Source organism: Idiotropiscis lumnitzeri, chromosome 1 (genome assembly GCF_059441095.1).
Source record: "Idiotropiscis lumnitzeri isolate Australia: NSW breed Sydney's pygmy pipehorse chromosome 1, RoL_Ilum_1.0, whole genome shotgun sequence".
NCBI lineage: Eukaryota > Metazoa > Chordata > Actinopteri > Syngnathiformes > Syngnathidae > Idiotropiscis > Idiotropiscis lumnitzeri.
Window position 1 is genome coordinate 36,701,188 of NC_142391.1, and position 17,742 is coordinate 36,718,929.

The following is a 17,742-nucleotide window of genomic DNA, read 5'->3' on the forward strand; positions in this document are numbered from 1 at the left end:
TAGACAACAGGAAAATATAGAAATATAAAAGTGAATATTTGTATGATGTTACCCTACCTGGTTTGAATGAAAACGTAAGGTAAACTGTATTAAAAGCTCAAATGTAAAACATTTTTCTTGACCAAACTCTGTGCGTTGTTGCGTTTGATTTATGTCACAATACCAGTCCACGGGTCGGGGTTTGGCGTTTCCGGTTCTTTCCAACGCAGAGTCATCGCCGATTTTGAGTAATACAAAAATTATATCACCATTCAAATGGTCATATTCTCTGATGGTGGATTCAATTAATTTGCACACAAACAATTCAGGACTGAGATAATGATTATTTTCTTGGCTAACCATCGCCGCTCTCCTGGTGTGACCCTTACACAATTATCAACGCCACCCGCTTTGCGCCATTTTGAAAGTATAAGGTGGGGAGAGGCAGGAACGAGGGAATTCTTAAAAGTGAAGTGCAAAGTCTCAACACCTGTTCCGAGGAATTCGTTGTTACCATTTTCTATAAGGGAATATTTTAACTTTTTGCAACAGTCGGACAAAGGTCGTTGCTTGCGTATGCTTGTCTAAAAAAAAACATCGGCAGCGCTCTCGGCTTCATTCCTCCACATCTCCTCGGCAGTCAGAGGCGGCAGAGTCAAGCAATAGCAGTGCTCGACCCAGGGCCTGAGCCCGCTTCTAAGAGCTCCTCTATCCCTGGACCACCACCATGGCAGGTAAAACTTGAACGACACGGCGAGGCTGCGGTTGCTGGTTAGTGAGTCACGAACAAAACGCAACTTAACCTAGTCTGTTGATGATAACAAGCAAGGGCTAGCTAGCATGCTAGGCAGATGTTAGTATCTGTAGTGTGCGTTCTTAACTTGTTTCCAAAACAAAGTTTCTCTTGCTTTGGTGTGGTGTCTGCAAACTGGATTTCTGCCTCCTGCAGGGGTCGGTGATGAGAGCGACGAGGTGCAATGGTGTTTTTCCCAAGTCAAAGGAGCAATAGATGACGATGTTGCGGAAGGTGAGTCCACTGCCTACACATGAACAGTCATAAGCTGCCCCACATATTTTAGGAACAAATATGTCAACTTTTCTTGCCGACTTTCAAATGAGCAACCTGGTAGGAACTCAAGTGACGCTGAAGATTTGAAGCCTTAAAATGCTCCAATGATGCCCACGCAAATTGGCATTGCCATTAAGTTCAACCAAAACTGTTAAAACGCCCGTGTCAGACCTCATATTTTTGTTAAGCATTTTTCTCCTCCAATTTGAGGCCAAATTTGGTACGCCAACCCTACTCAACGGTTTTCCCCTACTAGCGCATGCACATGATATTCAAGCCCTTGGTAACTTGATTGACATGTAACCCTTTCTATCAACTTGATTGAAGAGCCCTCACACACACTGCACTTGTGTAAAATGGGGGTCAGCAACTTTCAATGGCTTTGGGACAAATTTATTCCATAACGATATTGAAAGCTCAACGTTTGGTTTTATCGCGGTATTGATGTCACTCTATGATATTTATTGCAATGTTGTCCGGAAGCTCATTGTATTGTAGCAAACCTCACTGTGTTGCTGGGAAGTTCACGATACAAGTTCACTAATTATCATAGTGTAATATTCTAATTTAAAGCATTAGAAATGCCACACAAGTGACAGTGATTTCTTTGCTTGATCAAGTCAGAAACATAGGACGCCCGATTGATTGCAAAGCCATGCTAACACAGGATAGCCTGGGTGGGACCCGGGGTGGTTAAATGCATAGAATAGCATTAGCATTAAGATGCCACAAGATGTCGCCAACCCCCCCGGCTGGTGCGAAAGTAGTGATTAGTGTCATGGAATTATTGTTGAAATAATCCATCTAGATACTAAGATGGTTGTATGGCCACAAAAAAGGGTTAAGGGTTTATTTTGTTGTATTTTTTCTCTGTCTGTGTGCGGCCACCTGGTTGCGGACCACATACATGATGGAAAGAAGAAATCTGACATCATGCCTAAAGAATACTGTAGCACTGTGTGCTAAGTTGTAAATAAAAATATAAATACAAGTCTGATTGTCGAGCATTCTACACCGATCAAACCCGAATGTCTGACTAGCTGCTAATCCTAATGTGAGTACTCCTGACCCCCTTTATATCACCCCAATGATCAGCATGCCATTATCTTTTTACAAAAGCATGAGCACTGCAATTGCTGTGATAAGTAGCAGCCCAACTCAGCTCAGCGACATTAGTGGCAGCAACGTACTCATTACTTGTAATGCTTGTGCATTGAAAATAAGTCTTAACTTTCTCATTTCTCAACTGATTTTGAAGAAGCTGACTTTTTGGTCAATGCCAAAGCGTGTGCTATCCATACAGAACATGCCCCATGATCTACCTATTGTATATAGCCACTCTGTTTGCAGAATGCGTTCATGGCAAATGCACTTGATTATTGAAATTATCAGGATATCAGTCCTTCTCGTATGTGTATGTGTTACCGCAGTAGTTTATTGAATGCGTCTTATTTTTATCATGTAAAAAAAGTAGTTAGCGACAACATGCAGACGCATGTTTTGCTATTTGATGGACTCGTCTTACTTTAATTGGTGAGGAAAGAGCATTGTGATTTGTCCATCGTGATTTGGAGGAACCCGGTCTGACCGCAAGTGATGTTTTGTCACTGGACACTTGTGCTGGTCACAGATTGTCCACAACAAACACCATGTTCAAACTTAGGGGTGTCCATATCTGCACATAGCAGCAGGACACCCTAGGCTACAGTTCAATGATCGACTTTGTAGTCGCGTCATCGGATTTGCGCCAACATATTTTGGACACTCGGGTGAAGGGTGTCAAGGCAGCTGACAGATACCAGCTGTCGAAGCAGAATTTAACGTTGGCCGGTACCAAGGCTCCGGATGTTGTGGAGCTGTCCTGGTTGACACGCCTCTATAACACCACATGGACACAGAGGCCAGTACCTCTGGATTGTCAGACCAGCTCTACAATTTTGACGGGGTCCTTGAAGATGCATGGGAGATTGTCAAACCAGTCTACATGTGTTTTGTAAACTGGGAGAAGGTGTTTGACCATGTCCCTAGGGAAGTTCTGTAGGGGGTTCTTCGAGAGTATGGGTACATGCCCCCACCCCCCTAATTCGGGTTGTTTGGTCCCTGTACCACCGATGTCAGAGTCTGGTTCATATTGTCGGCAGTAAGTCTGATTTGTTTCCAGTGAGACTTGGACTTTGTCAAGTCTGCCCCTTTTCCACAGATTCTGTTTAGAACCTTTATGGATAGAATTTACAGTCGCAGCCGGGGCATTCAGGGGGTTCAGTTTGGTGGTCTCAAAAAGCATCTCTGCTTTTTTCTGATGATGTCGAGCTTTTCGCTTCCTCAAATACTTAAAACAGGTATGGCAGTAATTTCCATATCTCCTGCTGCATCTTGACCTGTCAACCTGTAGCTAAAAGTACTTCTGATATCTGCTAGATGACAGCATGCTGTTAAATGTGCGTGAGCTGTCTGATGGCTGTTGACTCCCAGAGCCATCTCTTGTGCGCTTCCCTTGTGACTTTGGGACTCTCAAATGTTGTCTTCCATTTTGTTCCCAGAATAGACTACTCCAGCTGTGTGAATTAGTGGGAGAAAAGCAAAGAGCTGCATCCTGTCCTCTTTTAGTCTCTCATGTCAAGCTTGCACTGCTCTTTCCCATTCAGTTTGTTTGTCTGCACTTTCTGTATAATAAGCCTATAAAATTGTGGAGTTGGACCTCTTGGCACCTGAGCATAAACACAACAAATTAAGACCAGTGAGCTAATGGAAAGATAATAAAGAATATTCCGTCCATCCGTCTTCTAATCACTTTTATAAAGTCTTTTTGAAGTCTTTGGCTATGCAATGTTCCCAGCAGAATTTCGATCTTCTATTTTTGTGACATTTGAGTTAATACTCGGAGGCGAACCAGAACTTAAAGAACACTTAACTTTCAGAACTGTAATGCCACACCAAAACGTGATTCAAGGAGCTCTGATTATTCAAATTAATTATTGATTGGAATGAAATAATATTTTCAACACAGCCGCATACTGGCAATATGAAGAGGAGCAGATGTTATATAGTCGTAAATTTGATGCTTTAACACTTAACCCTCCTTACGATTATCCAATGTTATGCATGGCATGTGACTTAAAATATTATCCTTTTTTAGATGTGCAAAATTAGCAGAATTTTAAGCAAAACTGAACCCTGCTGTGAAAGCAGAATAAATGCTTGTAATTGAAGCCCCTCCGAAAAATATGTTTGTGTATCTTAAAAGTTTAAACCATAAATAGACTGGGACCCTACCGTCCATTTTTTTTAAATCGCTGATTGGTGATCGGCTCCAAATTCCTGATCATCTAAAGCTTAATCCACAACAAACACCCCTACCCCACGTCGACAAAAACATTATTAGTGCCATCATCGTCATCAGCCGGGGAGTACAGAATAACGTCTAATTTAACTGGACCACTATAACAATTGCTTTTTATTAATTCATTGTTGCTTGTGTTTGTATGAGCATGCACAGAGAAGAGCTGTATCAGGCACTTTGTTTGGCCCACACTGTTTGCCTGTGTTAAGATTAGTCCTCACAATAGTGCCAGGCAGTAAACAGGGATTGATTGTTGTACTGTGTTGTATGATTAGATGTAAATGCTCTTGGAGGTGCCAATTGTGAGTTTCCCCAGCCCTGCTTGATGTTACTAGATGGATAACCGTATAAAGAGAGAAATTGGATAGATACCGTTACTCAACTTCAGCCCGGGATCGTGTAGTGTATGTGTACATCCACACAGACTTGTCTCACTGGTCTTTTCTGTTTTTACCCTGATTGGCATTGTTCTTGTAGCTCATTGGTAACAAAATAAGGGAACTTTATGTAGTCTTGGCATTCTGGTTGCTTGTACAAGATCGGAGGTGCCGCTATAGAGATTACAGCATTGATCAACTGGACGAGGACCCACTTCACCAAAATCATCCTCCTGCAGCACGTCATTTGATTTTCTTTCACGTTGTTGCAACTAACATTGTAGAGCATCATATATGGAAAATGTTGCCCAGCTCAGCATCCATTGAAACCAGATCATTCTAGAAGGGGGCATTTTCCCCCCATCTGTGGTCCCGTCTCATGGTTTCTCATTTTTCCCTAGTTAGGATTTTAAGTTTTTCCTTGCCCTACAGGGGGTTAAGATCAGTGGTAGTCGTCAATATTTGTCATCTGTGGGCATGTGAAGCCCTTTGAGACTTTCTTGTGATTAAGGGCTATATAAATTGACTTGACATGTTACCTTGTATGGAGATTTAATGTTTAAAGAAAAATTCTTTTGACACTACTGTGTTGACAGCTGATATCATATCCACTGTTGAGTTCAACCACTCTGGGGAGTTGCTTGCCACTGGTGACAAAGGAGGCCGCGTAGTCATCTTTCAACAAGAGCCAGAGGTACTTTTTATGGTGACACATCGATTTTTGTTTGAATCTGTCCGGCATTATTTGCAATTTTGCATTGGCGTACCTGTCACGATCTTTGCTTTGTTTTTTTGTTTTGTTTTGTTTTTAGAGTAAAAATCAGCCTCAGTGCCGTGGAGAATACAATGTCTACAGCACCTTTCAGAGCCATGAACCTGAGTTTGACTATCTGAAAAGCCTTGAGATTGAAGAAAAGATCAACAAGATTCGATGGTTACCCCAGAAGAATGCTGCTCACTTCCTTTTATCCACAAATGGCAAGTTAACTCCAGAGAGAATGCTATGTAACTTCCTTTCCAGAATGTTGGCCAAATAGGATCATTTTTCGATATGACTGAAAATATACATCAAGTACATAAGACCAGAAATAATATGCGTAGAATTTTGTAATGGAGACGGTGAAACGGTGTAAGATAAGAAAAATATTTGCTGGCTCTGACTGTAGTAGTTGACTTATGTTGACTAGGGCAGTATTTCAAAACATTTCAGGTTACACATCAGGAAAAGGTCAGTCATGTAGATGCGTAGCAATGTAAATGACAAGTCTTGTCTTTAAGATCACATTCAAGTTGTTTTTGTGCAGCCACCCACACGATGCAATAAGCAACCACTGATTTTTTTTTTTTTAATAACTATTGATTTTGTGTAATCAGTTATGCCATTGTCTTCTCATAGATAAAACCATAAAGCTGTGGAAAATTAGTGAGCGAGACAAGAGACCGGAAGGTTACAATTTGAAAGATGATGATGGTCGATACAGAGATCCAAATACAGTCACAGCATTACGGGTGAGTATTTTCCGTAATTTAGGATTCTGATTTATTTTTATTTTTTTTGCATGCCATCACACGTTCACATTTTATCATCTATTCTGAAAAAAGAAATTCACGGTTCTTGATCCCTAGGTACCAATATTCAGGCCCATGGACCTGATGGTGGAGGCCAGCCCCCGTCGAGTCTTTGCAAACGCTCACACCTACCACATCAATTCCATCTCGGTCAACAGTGATTGTGAAACTTACCTGTCCTCAGATGATCTTCGCATCAACCTGTGGCACTTGGAAATCACAGATCGCAGCTTTAGTATCCTTTCTTTTTTAGCTCCTCACAGACCTCATCGGTGTTGGAAACCGCTCATCTTTTCCAGGCCGTTAGTTGAGCACATCCTTTCCACTGTGGGAGAGGGCAGTTTTTAGAGAGCATGGCTGAAGGATCGAATCAGTAATGTGATTTTAATGTGAAAAATGCAAACTCAACTACAGTTGCATTGATTAATCTATTATTAAATTCCTCTGTAATTATTTTTGATGATCAATGAATTGTTTGCATACCTTTTTCTCATGTAAATTTGTCCAAATACTCAGAATTTCAGTTTCTCAACAGTGAATGTTATCCAATTTCTGTCCTACTCCATGAAAGTAGGCTGATTATCTTTTCAAATTAAAACAAAAAAAATAGTTCACTTAAATTTCTAACTATGGACCAATCCAGTAACTGAATTTGAAAGTTTTTGAATATACGATTGGGACTAAACATAAATATATATCTAAAATATTAAAAATAAAACTTTTTCAAGATGATTCATCAATTAATCAATTTTCATAATGATTGTTAGTTGCAGCCCCACTCTCATTATTTTTCTGTTAATTGATCATATGCTCAGCGATTTTCTTGGTATAATATAAAGTTTCCTCTTGCTGTTGGACCTGAACTTGTCCCCACTCAGATATTGTTGACATTAAGCCAGCTAACATGGAGGAATTGACCGAGGTGATCACAGCATCAGAGTTCCATCCTAACCAATGTAATACGTTTGTGTACAGTAGCAGTAAGGGCGCTATCCGCTTGTGCGACATGAGGGCATCAGCACTGTGTGACAACCATGCCAAATGTAAGCAAAAGTTGCCCCTGATGTGACGCAACCCAACTAAAATTCTGAATTTCATTTCCAAAGCATTACAATGATGCCAGGTCATTGTCTAAAATTCCAATTTTTATGCTTGCCTGTCATTCTTGAGTTGGCTCAAGGATAACAATATGTAGCAAGGATTGAAGTGCATTGTTTTGTTCGCAGTTTTTGAAGAGACAGAGGATCCAAACAATCGTTCCTTCTTCTCAGAAATAACGTCATCCATCTCTGATGTGAACTTCAGCCACAGTGGACGTTACATGATGACCCGTGACTATCTGTCCATCAAAATCTGGGACCTCAATATGGAGACGCGTCCAGTGGAGACTTATCAGGTATGTTATGCTGGCCAAGTTGAACTCTTGATATATTCCCTCAAATTGTTGTCCTTTACCAGGTGCATGAATATCTAAGAAGCAAGATGTGTTCACTCTACGAGAATGATTGCATCTTTGACAAATTTGCGTGCTGTTGGAATGGGAACGACAGGTGAGAACCTACATTCTCTTTATTGATGTTCATTCAAGCCACAATTGGTCTAAGTCAGGGGTGTCAAACTCCAGTTGTGGAGGGCCGCTTTCCTGCATGTTTTCCATCTCTCCCGGCTGCAATACACCTGATTCAAATGAGCAGGATACTTATCAGGCTTCTTCAGAGCTTGCTGATGAGCTGATCATTTGAATCAGGTGGGTTGTAACCAGGAGAGATTTGAAAGCATGCAGGACAGCGGCCCTCCAGGACTGGATCATGACACCCCTGTTCTTGGTGCTTTAGATTGACCTCTTTATAGAATACCAATGAGGCTGCTGACAATGTTGCTTGTTTTTTTTTTAAGGTGGCAAGGGGGAAACCTTCTCTTCCCCCTTAACAGTTATTTTAGTTTGGGTTTGCTAGGATTGTTTACTATCCAGCCCACTCAGATTTCTCTCTCTCACTTTCTGCTCTGTCTGCAGTGTGGTCATGACAGGCTCCTACAATAATTTCTTCAGGATGTTTGACAGAGGCTACAGGCAGGATGTGACCCTCGAGGCATCACGGGAGAACAGCAAACCGCAGTCTGTCCTTAAACCCCGCAAAGTACGATCAGGTGGGAAGCGCAAGAAGGATGAGATCAGTGTAGACAGTTTGGACTTTAACAAGAAGATCCTCCACACTGCCTGGCATCCTCTGGACAACATTATTGCCGTGGCCACCACCAATAATCTGTACATATTCCAGGATAAACTTAACTAGCATTTGATGATCCCTTTTTGCGACATTACACAGACACAACACCGTCTTAATGCCAAGTCTGCCTCAGACCTTGGGTATGACCGATCATCACGAGTACACTTTTAATACGTGAACATAAAAATGAACATGCAGGCTGTGTTGGGCTAATTACTGTACAGACTTTGGGATTCAGGGGCTTATGTACTTTCCCTCCAGTCGAGGCACTTGTTCATCCAGCTGCTGGGTGCAACTCCTGTATCCCAGACCAAAGGGAACACGTGTAAACAAACAAATGTTTTTTTTCTCGTTCGTGCATTTGTGTCATTACCAATTGTTAATGCATTCTTTGTTTCTACATTTTATTAATTTTAGCAGGAAAATGTCTCTCGTAGACTCATTTGCACTGGCATGAAACACTGCTAATATAAGTGGTTGACACTCCTTATTTGCACCACATATTTGTCAATTTGCCAAATTTACTCACGACGCCTTCCTGCTTTTATATATTAAAGGTCCAATCTAGGATTTTTCCTGTTAAGGTTCTTAAAAGGTGTTCTACAAACATTACTGCCACTTATTTTTTCTGCTGCCTTGCAATTTAACACGGATGTCAAGTTTCACTTGTGTGGCATTTGAAAACACATATTTTTGGCTAGTTATGTACTTGCGAAGCAGGGGGCGTACTTTATCAGGTTAATTTCCTTTGACATAAACTGCTTAAGTTTTCTAAATACACAGCTGTCAGAAATTAGTTTAATCGTATCGTATGAATACATTGCTTTCGTAACATGGTTAACTTTTAACAGACATGGGAATAGTATGCACATATCGGCCGGTATTGAGTTTGGAGGAAAAGAATCATGTTGCCAAAGTAAGGTGTACTCGATGACTGTAAATTATACTCCTTTATTTTACAGCTCAATGGCTGGAATTCTGTATGCAAGCTGGCCAAATGTTTTGTGATGTTTGTCTGATGCTGCTGTCAACTTCCACAAAACAAATGTTATATGTCAGACAGATGACTTTACCCCTTGAATCAAGTTTCATTTTTTATGATGTTTTTTACTGTACCTGTGAAGAGAAAATAGTCACTATAGTTGATTTATTTTTGTATAAATTAAGGCAATAGTTCTAGTCTGATCACTGACATTTAAAATTGAGCTGTCTCTCTGATGGCTGGTTTGATTAGATCAGGTGAGCTCAAGTCCAGACCTCGAGTTCCCCATCCAGCCTGTTTTGGATACATTCCTCCTGGTGCACACCTGATTCAAATCATCAAGCATATTCAAGCCTTGCTAATAGCTGATCATTTGAGTCAGGTGTGTTGGAATCGGGATATACTTAAAACTGACTTGATTGGCGCTCTCGAGAACCGGTATTGGGCCCCTCTGGATTAGATGGAAGGCTGCATGACAGAGAGCCATCAACTGGGCACATATGGGTTTGAAAGTCCTGTGATTCTTCGGAGGAGCATGCCCTTTCTAATGGGAGCAAATATTTTCAACGGTTAGCTGGCTGTGACTTTTTTTTTTTTTTTAATCATTCTTCAAAATCTTCAAAAGGCATATTGGGCAATACAGTATCCGACTTGAAAGGGGTAAAGGGCATTTTTCAATTTACTCATTTCAAAGCCAGTGATGTTAGCCATATTTCCTTAAAAGGGTATGATTATAATTATTTAAGGGGACAGTTTGTGAAGCACTCGGAAGAAATGACCTAAAAATGTAAGCGCCTGTTTCTCCTTTGCCTCTGTCACAAGCTGCCGATCTTGCGGAACAAACGGGTTGAGGATATTTTCTTTTTTTTTCCTTCAGTTACTTTTCTTTTAAACTCAACATCTGTTCAACCTACTTAGTGATTTTCACATTGACTGAAATGCCAACAAATTGAGGCGATGTCAATTCCTCAGGGCTGTTCATAATATCATTCTGTGACGGGGCATAATCAAAACCTCTCTTGTCCTGTTTAGGAATTGAGGCTTCTCGGGGCAATCTTGGGATACCATAGTTTGATAATCTCAACAACAGTTTGCTCTTGGGTACCAGGTCTGGTCATCATCATTCTTCAAAAACATTAACTGCCGTTTATTAAGTGGAATTCTGTTCATGGTTAAGGCACTGAATGTGTTGGAAATCAAAAACCCCCACTTGCCTTTCTTAATAAAGCATTTCGTCTAACGTGCCAGACATGACACTCAGGGCAATGTTCAAAACTGTACCTCCAACAAAGTAGCTTGTCAGTCCTAAATAAAAAAACAATAATGCCTTAATCAAAAGCTTTGTTTTTTGATTGTGTAAGTTCATTCTGAACGCATGACGAACTATAATGTCGCGACATGAACAACAGTGGAGCTGTGCGTATTTTATTTTTTTTTACAGTACATCACTATGCACTTTTATTTTGGGCATTTAAAATGGTATGTTTTTCATTCAAGAGGTTATTGAATAAAGAAATTTAGAAATCGGCATGGCGTGGAAAACTACTGAACTGCATGGATGTATTTTTCATATGGAATCAATTACTAGATAAGATAACTAATGCGATAACATTTAGAAACTAAATTTCAATTATACATAATATGGCACATGCGTGTAAATAAAATGGAACGAATTACCACGATTTAATCACACAAACAATATAATATAAAAGCTGTTTGTTAAACGTTTACTCGGTGGGTGACGGATACTTTCACATCTTAAATGACTTAATGAGTCGCAGGCATCAATGACGAATTTGTATCAGTCATCGCATAAAGCCTTGTGCTTTTGTTAAACCTTGTTTGGCTATTCACATCACAATACAGTTACACGTACACGTATTTTAACATGAAAGATGCACGTCCACGCATGGATGGTGCATGCATACAAGTCTATTACCTAGTTAAACACTGCTTTGCTATCTTGCCTGGACTCTGGACAGACTACGCGCATGCGCACGCCCTGGTCATGTTGACGAATACTAAAACAGAAGTCAACATGTCCACCGCTGCTGCTCAACAAAACAATAACGAAGAGCCTGGACTTCACGGTACGTAAAATCGTTTGTATTTATATGTTTGTCGGAACCTGATGCTTATTTGAGTTTCCTAATCATGTGTTCTGTCTTTCGATCATAATGGTGCATTGGCAATTTGGGGTAAAGTTATATCGGGTAAAAGCGTTTCCTCATCCTCATGGAGGGGCGGTCGATGATGTAGATTGACGTTTCTAAAAGATAGCCAATAGGGTTTCACAATTATGTGACTGATGGGAATTGTAGCCAATCACATAGCCCTCGCAAAGTTGGGCGGACTCCAACCAAAATAAAAACAACTTGGGACAAAAAGAATAACATTGCGTTGCTTTTTATTTAAATATGTTCCCTGCAGTTACCAATATCTGGAGGGCTATAGAATTCCATCTTTGATTTACCAGACACTCTCTCTAATTTACTATTTAAAAAAGGAAACACGAAAGAAAGAAAATGTTCATGGGACGTTCGTACTTACACGAAAACAAATTTTAGACGAATGATTGGTCCGGGGTTTGTTCACACGCAAAAAAATGTAAAATAAAATTAGAGTACGAGCATCTTATCTGCAACAGCGATACGTCGGAGCTGCCCGTCTGTTACGCAACAGAGACCTGCATTGTTGACATATGGCAATAAACACACATTCAATTATGCTTGGGCACGTCGTTCTATCGTGTTAGTCAATCGTTTCAATAGCTCGTAGTACAACAGGAACGGACGAAAGAAGTGTTAAGTGTGATTAGTTCGCATTCTGTTTGCAGCCAAGCAGACTGTAATGCATTGCATAACGCCCTCCTGGCTAGAAAAAAAAGAAGCTCTCGCTGTTAGTAGGGCAGTGGCACAAAGCTAAACGCAATCACTGATGCAGTGCAGATATTCTAAATAAAACGCCTTATGCATTAATCCAGTGTTTCTCAATATTTATTGAGCCAATGCACATATTTTACCTCGGAAAAAAGGATTCACAAAAAGTGTATATTCAAATTAAATATATACCATTCAGTAATTGAGTTGCAAAGCATTTCATTGTTAAACATTTCCTTGTTTTGCCTGTTATTATACGTGTTTAATTGACACAAGATAAATTAACCCAAAAAAATGTATTCGATTATAACATGTTTTTCCTCAAAAATAAGTGACATTGGGTAATTTTCCGCAGCACTCTAAACGATCTCTCACAGCACACTAATGTGTGCCACGGCAACCTGGTTGAGAATCATTGCATTATTGGTTGTTAGGTGAGTTTTTCTCTTGAGCAAGAAAAGTCAATTCACCTAAGATTGTCTTTAACCTTTTATGATTAAGGCTCTTGGGTGGAGTTGGAGTTGAATGGAAATACAGGAGCGCACGGCGTGCTCAGCAGCTTGCAAATGTCAGCTGCTGCAGACCAAATAAATGCAAACGCTAGCACAACTCAAACCTTGGAAGTGGTGCCTGAAATGGATGAAACCCTCATCGGTGGACTAGAACATGTTCCGTCATCCTCTTCCATTCATAACGAGGACATGGAGAGGATCCTCCTGGATGCACAACATGAATCCAGCCCGAGCAATTCTTCATGTGACAGGTGGGTTTTAAGTTATGCGCTACATGTTGTCACTTGTGTAGAAACAGACCTATTAACCACAACTTGTCAACTCAGTCCTCACAGGCCACAGAGTCCCACCCAGGATGAGGGTCAGATCACTTTTGATGTGGACATGTCTAGTCCAAGAGGTAGTCAGGTAAAATTTATCCTATTTAAATTTTTCAAAACAAAAACAATTCATTGAAACCGGATCTCTCATTGGGTTCTGTGGTGTACTCCACCTCTTGCCCAAAGTTAGTTGGGATAGGCTGTAGCTAACCCAGCCACAACCCTAATGAGGACAAGTGTCATACAACATGGATGAATCTCTTATAGGAATTTAACACGTCATATTTCCGGGGTTATGGTTGTCATCATATCTATTTGCCATCCCTCCTACCCATCTGTGGGGGGATCACACAAACACAACACCAAAAAGCAAAACATAGATACTGTACAATCATTTCGACTTAATGGGGTCCACCGTACCTGGTTGTGATCATCTTTCAGTCTTAACTATTTGCCCCCTTCACATTTGTAGTCAGAAGAAGAAGAAGGCGCAGACAAAGACAGAGAGGATGATATCCTCATGAACAAAGATGTCGACTGGGTAGCCGATTGGTCCAGCAGGCCGGAAAACATTCCACCCAAGTGAGGAGACTCCTTATTTTTCATCTGATTGTGGCTTTTACTTTTTTTTTTTTTTAAATCAAAATGTATGATGTCAATTACGTTTGTGTTATTTCAGGGAATTCCACTTCAGGCACCCGCGACGTGCAGTATCCCTTAGTATGAGAAAAAGTGGAGTTATGAAGAAAGGCGGCGTATTCTCCGCTGATTTCCTCAAAGTTTTCATCCCGTCGCTTCTCATTTCACACATCCTCGCCCTCGGAATTGGGTAAGAAGTTGTATGTTTAATGCCCATGGCCACACATTTTAATCTCTTTGATCAGCGGTCTAACTTTTTTTGAACCACTGACCGTTTTTATAGAAGGCACTGTTTTAACAGACCAACAATATTAGAAATAGAACTCAGTGTTGCACTGAATAGGTGTCATCATTTTTGAGAGCCCTGCTGTTTTCTTCAACGAGTCGTTCCCATCTAGCAGTAATAGGAGACAATCACACTGGACGTATGTTACTTAATCTACATATGTCCTCTCTACTCCGTGATTTTTTTGGTCGCCAACATTTTCTACCTCACAAAAGTGGAATATTGGAAATGGCAGAAAGGTTTTCAATATGTGTTTTTGGGCAGTTCTGAAGACTTAATTAATTGTCTTGGCACCACATGTTCACCTGGAGTGACAAATCTCATAAAGTCTCTAAAATGCATCTTTTTTTGAAAGTTGTTGGCTCTTCTTCCTCTGTCTCAACATATGGCCCCTTCAATTTTGCAAAGACGCTCTTGTTTTTTTGGGTTTTTTTTTTAACACACATTTGTGGTGTTCCTTTTTTTTTTTACTACAATACCACATGATCCAGGTTATTGGTGTAATATGCGTATATATATATATGCACCTCATTTTCAAAGTAAGCCTTTCATACTCTGATTATCAATCAAATATTTTTGTACAGTCCCAATGTGTGGCCGATGCTTAATATCCATTGGATTGAGACTGGTCCACAGACCGGTGGTTTTGGAATTATTAATTTAGATAATTGGCAATGTATGTTATTGTCTGTTCATCACTTTCCTTTATCATATATTTTCCCCCGTTTGTGATTTGGGTTTTGCCTTAAAAATTATACCAAGAATGATTTATCTGTTTCCCACATGCTGAAGCTTTAGTCATAATAAAACAAAACGGTTGTCTGATTCGGATTGGCTGTTACAATAGTGTGATAATTATGTAAGAGATGCTTCGAGTTCGTTAGACCCTATTTTCATGTCAATTTCCTGTTTGTTTTCTCTTCAAAGGGTGTACATCGGTAAAAGAATCGCCACGGCCTCTGCCAGCTCTTACTGAGTAGAAAATGAGCAGTGCCTGGGTGTCCTCCTGTCTTTCAAGCAGTCTGTTATCACATGTTTCTCCGCAGTCATCGTGCACCCACATTTACCCTCCCAATCCATATTAGATTGTGTCACAGTGTAAGTGTACGCGCACATGTTGTAATGTGGTTACTCCTCACCTTGACCTAAGGCATCCCACTTGACTTGTATCCAATAACAACTCCTGTTCAAGATGAAAAAAAATCTTAGTCATCCTGATCCAATACAAATACAAATGCGACAAGGGTTTAACCTAAGTGGGTTGAAGGTTTGGAGATAGTTTGTCAAAGTTTCACTCCTTATTTTTTTGTTGGGTTGCCACCTGACAATCTGGCCCTCTAGCTGAGTCGCCCCACTACTCTTTCATTCGCCAGGGTTATGAACCAAAAATATGCGCCATATCCTGAATATGAAAAGGGGTATGGGTAGGAAGGAAGGAACTTGTAACGCCTTAACTTTATGCGCTGAACTTTTGAGGTGCAGTTGCCGAAGGAAATGTAATGCTGCACACGTCTTTTTGAAATAGCGGGTGGTTTTCTTTTTAGGGCTTCATGTTTTGAAGATTAAACTCTTCAGACTTCATCTACCATGTAGCCAGTGACTTTTGCATTTTGTGGTATTTGACTACATTATGATAGTAGAACTTGGGCCAGGCAAGAATGTACTTGGCCATATGCTGTTTTTTTGGGTGTTTTTTTTTTTTTGCCTTTATATTTTGCTTTTTATTGCACATTACAGCAACAATGGCAAAGTGTCAAAATAATATCTTTTACCACTGCACAGTTTAATCAGTGTTTTTTTAATTTCCCTTACATGTTTTGCCATTGAAATGGAGATATGAAGATACATAAAACTGTGATCTGCTCTAATTAGTAGAATCTCCCTGATATTGTGTCAATATATTATAATGATATATATATATATATATATATATATATATATATATATATATATATATATATATATATATACACGCCATTGAATAAGCTGTTTCCAGGAGCCTGTTTTCATCAAGATGTAACTGTCTATTTTCATTTTCCAGTGTGACTTAATATGTACAATGCTTGTAAACTTACAGAAAGAAAGAGTAAGACAAGCTTTTACTAATTTAAGTGTAACTAACTGCTTTATATTGATGCTTATAATAATAATGAAGATAATGACTGAATGGCTGAATAACGCATTTGACAGTGTTTAAAATTTATATATAACGTACTGTGAAAACCAAATCTATTGTTCTGGTTAATCTTAAATATCACGATGGCTTGTGTGCAGTTGACTAGCAATATAACATAAGGTTCCATAATGGAAATGTAGTCATAATAACTCAAACATAGATTAGACAGGCTTCTGCACAGCTTGTAAACAAACAGAAGAAAATGGAAACTCTAACATGACATACTGAATAAAGCAGAAATCTGGTCATCTGGATGTTAGTCCCCATTCATTGATGCACTCTCCAAAATGTGATGTTTGTGTGTCCTGTATATATAAACAGTGGATATGAAGGTCAATTTATTTTTTTCAAGAGGGAAAATAACAGCCAAATTATAGTAGAAATAAAACAACACATCCCTGTTAAATGCCAGGTGTTTGTGACAAACAGATGAGGTCAAGATGAATAATTTCAAAACATTCCTCCTTTAATGTGATTTAACCTGTAAACATTTGTTGAAATAAAATTTGTTTCTGGGACTGTGCTCTGAATTAACCAGTGACTTTCAAACTCATGTTAAATGGCAATCAACACAGATCTGCCACCATTTAAGGTACCTTTGAGCAAACCCTGATCAATTTCTGATGTTGTAGTTGAGGAAAAACAGCACCAAAGCATGATGCTGCCACCACCAACCTTCACTTTCAGTATGGTGTCCTTTTGGTGGTGAGCACCAAAGTGTTCAATTTTAAATTTGATTGTATATAATGCCAAATAACAAAGGGAAACTTTACACATAAAGCAGGTCCATAGCCATTATCCTTACTTACTAAAACTAAAAAAAAAAAGAAAACACAAGTGTTCCTCTTGGAAAGAAACCTTGAACACTGGATTTAAGGTGTGGGCAAAATTCTGCAAAAACACTTGAAATTTCTTGAGTAAAATGCATTATGGACCCATAAAATTGAGGTTGACCTTTTCACCCACAAGTCCAAAGTATGTTTGGCGCAAACAACAGCGAAACATTCTCAGTGCAGTGCTTTGTCATTGATATGGCTCAAAGTCATCTTTTGGGGGCCAATCGAGCCAATTATTGCCTGGCTATCCTGCCGTGTTCTGGTACATCTGGTGGTAAAATACATTCAGAGTGACTTGTGCAGAACCTAATGCACAAGTGTATCTCATGCTCATTTGAATAAATCTGAGGTGGGTGCATCATCTCGACAAAGGAGAAGAGCTCACTAAAAATAGATTTTTGAAACATTTTTTAAAGTAAACCTAGGTGGAGTCACATTACATTAAAATTCAACAATATAACTTGTGAATAAAAGAAAAATGTGACAATAAGACTATCACTGATATACTGTCTCCATAAAAGGTTATGTAACGCTTGCGCCTTTAGGGTTA

The 17,742-nt window shown here is 39.6% G+C and overlaps 2 protein-coding genes across 2 annotated transcripts; both read left to right on the plus strand.

The window, feature by feature from the left end:
- The first annotated feature begins 190 nt into the window (after positions 1–190).
- LOC148344489 (serine/threonine-protein phosphatase 2A 55 kDa regulatory subunit B alpha isoform-like) lies at positions 191–9,643 on the plus strand. Its single transcript, XM_088298754.1, has 10 exons — positions 191–713; positions 929–1,006; positions 5,362–5,459; positions 5,578–5,743; positions 6,162–6,274; positions 6,392–6,569; positions 7,213–7,377; positions 7,561–7,730; positions 7,793–7,884; positions 8,349–9,643. The coding sequence occupies exons 1-10, from the start codon at positions 707–709 to the stop codon at positions 8,626–8,628; spliced, it is 1,347 nt and encodes a 448-aa protein (XP_088154880.1). The 5' UTR covers positions 191–706; the 3' UTR covers positions 8,629–9,643.
- Positions 9,644–11,523: 1,880 nt separating this feature from the next.
- On the plus strand, positions 11,524–16,610 carry bnip3la (BCL2 interacting protein 3 like a). The gene is made up of 6 exons (XM_088298767.1): positions 11,524–11,634; positions 12,925–13,186; positions 13,262–13,343; positions 13,728–13,837; positions 13,935–14,084; positions 15,108–16,610. Exons 1-6 carry the CDS (start codon positions 11,553–11,555, stop codon positions 15,154–15,156), a joined length of 735 nt encoding a protein of 244 aa, XP_088154893.1. The 5' UTR covers positions 11,524–11,552; the 3' UTR covers positions 15,157–16,610.
- The last annotated feature ends 1,132 nt before the right edge of the window (positions 16,611–17,742 follow it).

Bases quoted from the DNA above. Each gene is read 5' to 3' on its own strand.
- LOC148344489 (XM_088298754.1), top strand. The intron at 5,744-6,161 runs GCAAGTTAACTC...GTCTTCTCATAG, and splicing joins CTTCCTTTTATCCACAAATG to ATAAAACCATAAAGCTGTGG. The intron at 6,570-7,212 runs GTATCCTTTCTT...GTCCCCACTCAG, and splicing joins AATCACAGATCGCAGCTTTA to ATATTGTTGACATTAAGCCA.
- bnip3la (XM_088298767.1), top strand. From the start codon at position 11,553: ATGTTGACGAATACTAAAACAGAAGTCAACATGTCCACCGCTGCTGCT. The intron at 11,635-12,924 runs GTACGTAAAATC...TTTATGATTAAG, and splicing joins CGAAGAGCCTGGACTTCACG to GCTCTTGGGTGGAGTTGGAG. The intron at 13,344-13,727 runs GTAAAATTTATC...TCACATTTGTAG, and splicing joins CTAGTCCAAGAGGTAGTCAG to TCAGAAGAAGAAGAAGGCGC.